The 10,941-nt window shown below is 40.5% G+C and overlaps 1 protein-coding gene and 1 non-coding gene across 2 annotated transcripts; both read left to right on the top strand.

Annotated features, from left to right (window-relative positions):
• LOC141664015 (uncharacterized) lies at window positions 1-3,353 on the top strand. Its single transcript, XM_074469874.1, has 2 exons — window positions 1-1,590; window positions 2,903-3,353. Exon 1 carries the CDS (start codon window positions 418-420, stop codon window positions 1,588-1,590), a length of 1,173 nt encoding a protein of 390 aa, XP_074325975.1. The 5' UTR covers window positions 1-417; the 3' UTR covers window positions 2,903-3,353.
• A 7,237-nt stretch (window positions 3,354-10,590) lies between these two features.
• On the top strand, window positions 10,591-10,697 carry LOC141669635 (small nucleolar RNA R71). Its single transcript, XR_012553903.1, has one exon. It is a non-coding gene; the product is annotated as a small nucleolar RNA R71 (small nucleolar RNA).
• The last annotated feature ends 244 nt before the right edge of the window (window positions 10,698-10,941 follow it).

The following is a 10,941-nucleotide window of genomic DNA, read 5'->3' as shown; positions in this document are numbered from 1 at the left end:
CATGGGTGGCAACCCATGACTTGTTGTTACAGGAACCCTTAGAAGTTAATAACCTATCCAAAAACACAAAAAAATCAGAAAAACGGGGCTGAAAAAAAAATTCCAGTGACCCCCGAGCACCCGCTCAGCTTTGCTGAACGACCGCTCAGGGGTCGGCTGAATGAATTTTTTTTAGTTCAGAAAAAAACCAAAAAAATCAGAAAAAAATAATAAAACCCAACTTTAGCCCATAAACCCACGATTTGTTCCTACTACCCCATGATTTTACCCCTTAATCCCCAACCCTAATCTAATTTAACCTATTCCACACCCTATATATACATACACATATCCTACATATCTCCCACAAACTTCCTACACTTAAACTCTCTCCCAAGCACCAAAACTCAGTTCTTAAACACTTTTATTCAAGATTCAATGGCACCCAAGAGAGCACGAACTATCGATAGAAGCAGCACAGTCCCTACTGCTGATTCATCAAGGGGTACTGCTGCAAGGCCTCGGTTGACTGACAGAGCTATGGAGGAGGAGTACACTAGGCTTTTGGGGAAGCCGATTCTGAAGGAGAGAGGGTTTTTACCATCGGGGAGGGATGGTGAGTTGCCACCCATGATTGCAGAGAAGGGGTGGATAGCTTTTTGTGAGTCGCCCGAAGCAGTGCTGATGAGCGTGGTTCGCGAGTTCTATGCGAACGCAAAGGTCGAAAAGAATGGGTTTTCTGTGGTCCGAGGGCTGACGGTTGATTATCACCCTGCGGCGATTCGCCGTGTGATTGGGCAGCGAGACAGGAAGCCCAAGAAGGAGAACTGGAATGAGAAGACTGCTGAGGATTTTGACTTGGATTTGATTTGTGCGACTCTCTGTAGGTCGGGCACAGTTTGGACCTTCAAGACCGGCACTAATGAGTATCGTCACTTCCCGGCGATCGCTATGAACAGGTATGCCCGTGCATGGAATGCATTTATTTGTGCTAATATTTTGCCTTCTTCGCATGCACACGAGGTCACAGTTGAGAGAGCACAGTTGTTGTGGGGAATTCTTAATGAGGAGTACTATGTGGACCTTGGTGAGTTTATCTACCAAGGAATTCTGAAGTTTTTGAGGGGAGCTAAGCATATGAACATCCCTTATGCATCCACGGTTACGAAGCTGTGCCGAGCAGTAGGAGTGAACTGGCCGGCTCATGAGCAGTTGCAGTTGCCGGTAGCTCCGATTAATTCTGGGACTCTGAACGGGATGCAGGAGTGGACCGGTGGTGAGCCCGAGGAGCATGGGCTGGGTTATTGTCTTCCAGGAGGGCGTCCAGCACGAGGTGCTACTATGGCTAGGCCTAGGCATGATGAGGCTGGTTCTTCGAGAGCTCAGGAGGGTGCTGGGATGGCTGATACCCAGTATAGGAGGCTTTCACAGCGGATGGATGCAATGTACGAGACGCAGAGCAGGTTTGCTCAGGAGCTCACCCTTGCGTTAGTGACTGCTTTTCGGGGCCTTGAAGCTGATATCCAGTGGCCATTTTTTGGTGAGGACTCTGCATACCCGCCGCCTGATACTCCACCCACTGAGGGTGATGATGATGATGACTCCGAGTAGGTATACCCTGTGTTCCTTTCTACTACTTTCACTGGGGACAGTGAAGATTTTAAGTTTGGGGGTGGTAGTTAAGGAATACTGTGTGTGTGTCATATAGCTGCATATTCATGATAGTTTAGTTCATATAGTTGCATAATTTTTGCCATATAGTTTTTTTTATAGCTTTATTTGTTTATCATATCATGTAGCTCATGCATATACCATGATCCTTTTTGCGATGATTTATCGACTGAATTGTGATATTGATGCGAGTGTAGTGATAGCATTAAGGTGATATTGAGTCGTGTAAGTTGATATGCATGCTAGAAGCACTTGTATTTTCACTAAGTCTTAGAGAATGCTTAAGGGCTAGATTGTTTGTATGATTTGATTGTTTTCGAGGTTAATTTATTTATTATGCTTAGAATTCGATAATAGGTTCTTAGTGATAAAGGCATGAAAAAGAAAAAAATTGGAAAAAAAATGGAATTTGTTGCTAGTTTTTGGCTAGGCGTCAAATGGCTAGTAGCCGGCTCGCATGTTGTGCGAGTAGTCTAGGGTTGAGCAAGATGGAGCGAAACGCACTTGCTCAGAAATTTTATAAAAAAAAAGAAAAAAAATAAAAAAAAATAAAAAAAAAGAAAAGAAAAAATTGTGGTGCTTATGCATAATTGATCACGAGTGGGCTCTTTGGTATTCGAGTTATTAAGTTCTTAGGGGACTTTGTGCCTAGTGACCTAAGGCTTTTAGAGTCTGGGATCCGCTAACCTAACGCTCGCTACATGGATACCATTGTATAAGTCTTTTGTGGACCTCGCTCATTGCACGGTCAAATAAGCATTTGTGTTGTGAATAAAAAGCATGATTCTGTAATAAGCTCTAGAATTCTTGTAGTGTTGTATGTCACTTTGTGCCTAGAATTTTTATTCTTTGTATAATCATGTGATTGCCTTGAGGATAGTCGAGTCATAATAATTGGTCTAGTTCCGAAGCATATCTGTTAAGCATCTGCACACACCACGTTTCTGGCCGTATGTTCGTTTGCATGAGTTTATTGATCTTTAGTCGCCTAACTGCATTTGTTGAGTTGTTGGAATTTGGTTGGTTTATTCGTAGTAAGGGGGATCGCTGCATTTTCATATAGATTGCATTCATGCGTGTTTTTATTTGTTTTTGAGTCTGTGACGCTTGAGGACAAGCATCGATTTAAGTTTGGGGGTGTGATAAGTGGCATTTTATACCACTTAGAACATCTTAAAATGGCTTAAATTGGTGCCTTGAAATCAAGTATTTTGTGTATTTGATGCGTTTTACTAGTGTTTATGCATTTCAGGGTATTAGTTGCATTTCGGAGGAGTAATCATCAAGAATAAGCCTTGGCATGTGTTCACCATTGCGAGAGGAAAGAAATGGGCAGATTACGGAGAAGAAACGGAGCAAACTCAGGAATTTTCCAGAAGGGTCCTAAGCGCCGCGCAGAAAGCTGAGCGCCCGCTCAGCTATACTGAGCGGCCGCGCAGGTTTGGGAAAAAAGGCAATTTATTTTAGGACTTCTACTTCTGTTTGGCTTCCACTTCTATGTAATCTGAGTTTTATGGGACTATTATATAAGTAGATTTGGAGATGTTTTCACGAGAGAGGATCGTGGTATTACGCAAGGAGCGAAGGAGATAAGGAAGAAGACCGTTTTAGCACACAGCAACGAAGAGGAAGCATATTTTCTTGTGATTCTTGTTTCGTTGTAACGTTGGATGCTAGTTTTCTTACTTTGAACCTATTTACTCTTGTGACGTACTCTGATTTAATATAATTAGTTTAGTTATTATTTTCTTGTGTTTGTTTATCATGATTTCATATGAACCCATGATGATGATAAGTGCTATTATGGGCTAATCGTGATCATGGGGTTGCAACGGATTTACTATGGAATTCTTTAGTTAATTGTTTAATACTTTAGTGTGTGATGATTGTATGATATCTAGTATTGGTTATGCGTATTCGTCTTATGTGCGTCGCGAACATATAAGATAGGGTGTTAATTTCTTATGAAGCGACGGTGGATCTTGAGGTTTAGAACTTGCCATGCTAGCATAGGTTCATGTATGATGTGCATGATTAGTGGGTAACTCTAACAGTTTTATTTGCCCTGTGTAATCAAAAGGAATAACTTATGCTTAAATCGTTGTGTTGTCAATTTCTGTAGACATATAGGAAATCAACATAATTGATGACTATTCAACTTCTTTCTTAATTGTGGATGTTTGGTAGAATGGTATTAGTACAATGAAAGTTGGCTTTTATCAGTTTAGTGTTATTCGATTAATATCATCACTGTCACATGCTAAAGGTAATAACAATAGCTATTGAAGGAAGTAGTAATGAAGTTGTGATCTCATGAGTGTTTTAATATTGTTAAATTGAAGTGTTAATTAAGTGATTAATTAAGTAGTTAATTGTAGTTAATGTTTAGTTAACAATTCTAAGTGTTAGTGTCTTAACATTGAGAAGTAATCATACATTGGTGAGTGAGTTTAATTAGACAATAAATTAATCTGAGTCTCTGTGGGAACGAACTAGAAAGTATTCTATATTACTTGTGAACTCGTATACTTGCGTGAATATTAGTGCGTGTTTTCGCCCTAACAATGTCTCATACCATGCTCTTGGAGCTTGCTTAAGGCCATAAAGTGCTTTATCAAGCCTATAGACATGATTGGGAAATTTGGGATCTACAAAGCCTGAAGGTTGTTCAACATATACCTCTTCTTCCAATTCTCCATTAAGAAAAGCACTTTTCACATCCATTTGAAAGACTTTAAACTTCTTGTGAGCCGCATAAGCCAAAAATATTCTTATGGCTTCTAATCTAGCAACTGGTGCAAATGTTTCATCATAATCAATTCCCTCCTGTTGAGAGTATCCTTTTGCAACCAGCCTTGCTTTGTTCCTTGTAATTATGCCATCACTGTCAGTTTTGTTTCTGAACACCCACTTTATGCCAACAACAGACCTGTTCTTTGGTCTTGGCGCTAGGGTTCAGACTTTATTTCTTTCAAATTCATTTAACTCTTCCTGCATTGCTTGCACCAAATCAGCATCTTGAAGAGCTTCTTCCACTTTCTTTGGTTCAGTCTGAGACAAAAATGAATGATAAAGATATTCATTTGATGTAGTTGTTCTAGTTTTGACACCTGCATCAGGATTTCCAATAATTAAGTCAGGTGTATGTGCTTTAGTCCACTTCCTTGCAGATGGAAGGTTTTCTCTAGAACTGGATGCTCCCCCATGATCCATGTTGTCCCCATCAACATTTTCTGATGTTCCCCCTGAAATTATGCTCTCTGAGTTGGATCCTTCATTATTTGAGTTTCCAGAAATACCAGAACATGAGTTTCCAGAATTATCAGAACTTGGCCCATCAGAACTTGAAGAGCCTGTTGTAGGTTCTGATGCTTCTTGAGATGTGATTAGATCTTCAGTATGCTCCCCCTGCACATGTGCATTTTCATTAGGCATAGTTGTTAGGGCGAAAACACGCGCTAATATTCACGCAAGTATACGCGTTCGCAAGCAATATAGAATACTTTCTAGTTCGTTCCCTCAGAGACTCAGACTAAATTATTGTCTAATTAAACTCACTCACCAATGTATGATTACTTCTCAATGTTAAGATAATAACACTTAAAATTGTTGATAAAATATTAACTATAATTAACTACTTAATTAACCACTTAACTAACAATTCAATTTATCAATAATAAAACACTCATGAGATCACAACTTCATTATTACTTCCTTCTATAGCCATTGTTATTACCTTTAGCATGTGACAGTGATGATATTAATCGAATAACACGAAACTGATAAAAGCCAACTTTCATTGTACTAATACCATTCTACCAAGCATCCACAATTAAGATAGAAGTTGAATAGTCATCAATTATGTTGAGTTCCTATATGTCTACAGAAATTGACAACACAACGATTTAAGCTCAAGTTATTCCTTTTGATTACATAGGGCAAATAAAACTGTTAGAGTTACCCACTAATCATGCTCAACGTACATGAACCTATGCTAGCATGGCAAGTTCTAAATCTCAAGATCCACCGTCGCTTCACAAGAGATTAACACCCTATCTTATATGTTCGCGACGCACATAAGACGAATACGCACAACCAATACTAGATATCATGCAATCATCAGACACTAAAGTATTAAACAATTAACTAAAGAACTCCATAATAAATCCGTTGCAACCCCATGATCACGATTAGCCCATAATAGAACTTATCGCCATCATGGGTTCATATGAAATCATGATAAACAAACACAAGAAAATAATAACTAAACTAATTATATTAAAACAGAGTACGTCACAAGAGTAAATAAGTCAAAGCAAGAAAACTAGCATCCAACATTACAACGAAACAAGAATCACAAGAAAATATGCTTCCTCTTCATTGCGGTGTGCTAAATCGGTCTTCTTCCTTATCTCCTTCGCTTCTTGCGTAAAACACAATCTATAACATAATCCCCTTAATACTCTCTGTGAAAACGTCTCAAATATACCTATATAATAGTCCCATAAAACTCAAATTACATAGAAGTTGGAAGCCAAACAGAAGTAGAAGTCTAAAATAATTTATCTTTTTCCCCGACCTTGCGCGGCCGCTCAGCATAGCTGCGCGGGCGCGCAGGTTGCTGCGCGGGCGCTCAGCATTGCTGTGCGGGCGCGCAGGCCTCTACTGGAAAAAATCCAGGTTTGCTCTGTTTCTTCGCCGTAATCTGCCCATTCCTTTCCTCTCGCAATGGTGAACACATGCCAAGGCTTATTCTTGATGATTCCTCCCCCGAAATGCAACTAATACCCTGAAATGCATAAACACTAGAAAAACGCATCAAATACACAAAATACTTGATTTCAAGACACCAATTTAAGCCATTTTAAGACGTTCTAAGTGGTATAAAATGCCACTTATCAGTAGTCACCATAGTTTCAATAACATCAGAGTTTAATCCATTAGAGTTTGCAGTATCAGGATTTACAGAATCAGAATTTAAAACTTCATTTTTGAATCTCAGCTGATCATGATCATTGAAATCTTCAAGTCCAGTAATCTCCTTATCATCAAAAGAGACATTGATAGATTGCATGACAACCCGTGTTCTTAAATTATAGACTCTGAAGGCTTTTGTAGAAAGTGGATATTCAACAAAAATTCCTTTATCAGCTTTTAGATCAAATTTGGATAGCTGTTCAGGATGAGTCTTAAGAACAAAACACTTGCATCCAAATACATGAAAATACTTCAGATTTGGCTTCTTTTTCTTCACCATCTCATATGGTGTTTTTCCATTCTTGTTGATAAGTTTTGCATTCTGAGTAAAACAAGCAGTCTGCACAGCTTCAGCCCAAAATTAGGTTGGCAACTTTGCTTCATCAAGCATAGTTCATGCAACTTTAATAAGAGTTCTATTCTTTCTTTCAACAACTCCATTTTGCTGAGGAGTTCCAGGAGCAGAAAATTCCTGCTTGATTTCTTGGTTTTTGCAGAATTCTTCCATGATCAAGTTCTTGAACTCAGTTCCATTATCACTTCTTATGATCTTCACAGAATCTTTGACTAATTTATCCAGTTGCTTGACATGATCAATCAAGATAGATGCAGTTTCACTTTTTGTGTGCAAGAAATATACCCATGTGTATCTGGTGAACTCATCCACTATGACCATAACATATTTCTTCTTTGAAATTGACATGACATTCACTGGACCAAATAGATCAACATGTAGTAGCTGCATGATCAGTGAATACTGTTACTTTCGTACCAAGCAGATAAGATCGAAATTTCCCAAAGCCAAAGACTATAGCCAAAAGCTCCTTCTCAGTAGTGGTGTAGTTCAATTGGGCACCATTTAAAGTCTTACTCGCATAGTAGACCACATGGAAGAGATTTTTCTTGCGCTGTCCCAGAACTGCACCTACCGCATAATTACTCGCATTACACATCATCTCAAACGGTTCTGTCCAATCTGGTGTTGTAATAACTGGTGCAGTGATCAAACTCTTCTTGAGAGTCTCGAATGGTGCCAAACATTCATCATCAAATTTGAACGGCACATCTTTCTCAAGCAAATTGCACAACGGCTTAGATATCTTTGAAAAGTCCTTGATGAATCGCCGATAAAAACCCGCATGACCAAGAAAACTACGGATTCCTTTCACAGAATTAGGTGGGGGAAGATTTTCAATGACTCCCACCTTGGCCTTGTCCACCTCCAGACCCTTGCTAGAGACCTTATGCCCAAGGATAATGCCTTCACGCACCATAAAATGACATTTCTCCCAATTGAGCACCAAATTAGTTTCCACGCATCTTTTGAGTACGGCGCGCAGATTATTCAAACATTCATCATATGAATGTGCAAAGACGGAGAAGTCATCCGTGAACACTTTGACGTTATTTCCAATCATGTCAGAGAATATAGCCATCATACATCTCTGAAAAGTGGCCGGGGCGCCACATAACCCAAACGAAACTCTGCGAAAAGCAAATGTGCCAAATGGACAAGTGAAGGTAGTCTTTTCCTGATCCTCTGGTGCAATACAAATCTGATTATACCCGGAATAACCATCCAGAAGACAAAAATACTCATGACCCGCCAATCTGTCAAGCATTTGATCAATAAATGGAAGGGGGAAGTGATCCTTCCTTATGGCTTTGTTCAATTTTCTATAATCCATGCATACTCTCCATCCTGTAACTGTTCGAGTAGGGATGAGCTCATTCTTTTCATTTGCGACCACAGTGATACCTCCCTTCTTAGGTACACATTGTACGGGGCTCACCCACGAGCTGTCAGAAATAGGATAAATGATGCCTGCATCTAACCATTTCAGAATTTCTTTCTTCACCACCTCCTTCATTATGGGATTCAGTCTTCGCTGCTGTTCCACAGTTGGCTTACTACCTTCCTCTAGCAGAATTTTATGCATACAATATGAAGGACTTATCCCCTTGATGTCTGCTATGGTCCATCCTATAGCCGATTTGAATTCTCTCAAAATCCTTAAGAGCTTGTCTTCCTCACTACCTGAAAGGTCAGATGAAATAATAACAGGTAACGTAGATAAATCACCTAAAAAAGCATACCTCAAGTGTTCAGGTAATGGCTTGAGCTCCAAGGTAGGTGCTTCCTCTATTGATGGTTTGAGCTTCCCTTCAGCATTCTTAAGGTCAGAAGTACCAAGAGATTCAAATGGTATGTCCAGCTTTCGCTTCCATGTAGAAGCGTTCAGATATTGTAATTGCTCGTTGCTATCTTCATCATCGCTGTCAAAATCCCCCACTAAGGCCTTTTCCAATGTATCAGACATTAGCATGTGATCGAGTTCCGAAGTAACCGCAGTATCAATCACATCCACTTTTAAGCACTCCTCATCTTCTGTAGGGAATTTCATTGCCTTGAATACATTGAAGGTCACATCCTGATCTTGGACCCGCATAGTAAGTTCACCTTTTTGCACATCTATCAAGGTACGGCCAGTAGCCAAGAAAGGCCTTCCCAAGATTATGGGAATCTTCTTATCTTCCTCAAAATCCATAATAACAAAATCTGCAGGAAAGAAGAGCTTATCCACCTTGACGAGCACATCCTCAACTATGCCCCTTGGGTAAGTAATGGAACGGTCAGCCAATTGTAGCGACATGTATGTGGGTTTTGGATCAGGCAGATCCAGCTTTTTAAAGATCGACAACGACATCAGATTAATGCTTGCTCCCAAATCACAAAGGCACTTGTCAAAAGTTAGATTGCCAATGGTGCAAGGAATGGTGAAGCTTCCTGGATCTTTCAGTTTTGGTGGTAACTTTTGCTGCAGAACAGCGCTGCATTCTTCCATGAGAGCAACGGTTTCAAGGTCATCCAGTTTCACCTTCCTTGCAAGAATAGTCTTCATAAACTTCGCATAACTAGGCATTTGTTCCAGAGCCTCAGCGAAAGGTATATTGATGTGAAGTTTCTTGAACACCTCCAGAAACTTCCTGAACTGTCTATCCAGCTTTTGTTGCTGCAATCTCTTAGGAAAAGGTGGTGGAGGATAGAGCTGTTTCTCCCCTGTATTAGCCTCAGGCAGAGTGTGTTCAACAGTAGTCTTCCTTGGTTCCGCCACTTTCTCCTTTTGCTTAGATTCTTCATCTCTAACTTCAGCTTCGACTTCCTTTGCCTTTTCAGCATCAGCCACTTTTCCAGACCTTAAGGTAATAGCCTTGACTTGCTCTTTAGCTTCCTTCCTGCCTGGTACTTCCGTGTCACTGGGAAGAGTGCCAGGTTGACGATTGAGCACTGCATTGGCTAATTGACCGATTTAATTTTCCAAGGTCTTGATAGAAACCGCCTGACTCTTGCACAACAGCTTAAGTTCCTCAAAATCAGCACTAGTGGGTGCAGCTGTACTTCCCTGTTGAGGATATGATTGCCTTGTAGCATACTGCTGTGGTTGCTGGAATCCAGGTGGGTTAAACTGTTTACTCACTCCTTGCTGATATGGTGGCTGAATAGCATTCTGATTATTCCCCCAGCTGAAATTTGGATGATTTCTGTTGTTAGGATGATAGGTCGCTGGCACAGGCTGCTGTTGTCGCTGATAATTATTCACATACTGAACAGATTCGTTTACAAGCGAACACTGATCCGTAGCATGAGAACCTGCACAAAGCTCACAAACCATAGCTATTTGATTAACTCCATACGTAGCCAGAGAATCAACCTTCATTGATAGCGCTTTGAGCTGGGCTGCAATAGCGGTGGCTGCATCAACTTCCAGAATACCTGCTACCTTGCCTGACATCATCCTCTGAGTTGGGTTTTGATGCTCATTTGCAGCCATCGTCTCTATAAGATTATACGCCTCAGTATAGCTTTTAGCCCATAAGGCTCCTCCAGCTGCTGCATCGAGCATGGGCCGAGATTGGGCCCCCAAACCATTATAGAAACCAGTGATCACCATCCAATCCGGCATTCCATGATGTGGACATTTTCTCAACATTTCCTTGTAGCATTCCCAAGCCTCGCACATAGATTCTGTAGGTTGCTGCGAAAACTGAGTAAGAGCACTCTTCATAGCAGCAGTCTTTGCCATTGGATAAAACTTCACCAGAAACTTTTGCGCAAGATCTTGCCATGTAGTGATGGACCCAGCTGGTTCAGAATGTAACCAGTCTTTAGCCTTATCCCTCAGTGAGAATGGGAAAAGCCTCAACTTGATAGCCTCATCAGTCACGCCATTATACTTAAAAGTGCTGCAGATCTCGATAAAATTCCTTATGTGCATGTTGGGGTCTTCAGTTGCCGCTACTCCAAAAGAAACA

Source organism: Apium graveolens, chromosome 6, assembly GCF_009905375.1.
Source record: "Apium graveolens cultivar Ventura chromosome 6, ASM990537v1, whole genome shotgun sequence".
Taxonomy (NCBI): Eukaryota; Viridiplantae; Streptophyta; class Magnoliopsida; order Apiales; family Apiaceae; genus Apium; species Apium graveolens.
This window is presented reverse-complemented; position numbering and strand designations above follow the sequence as displayed.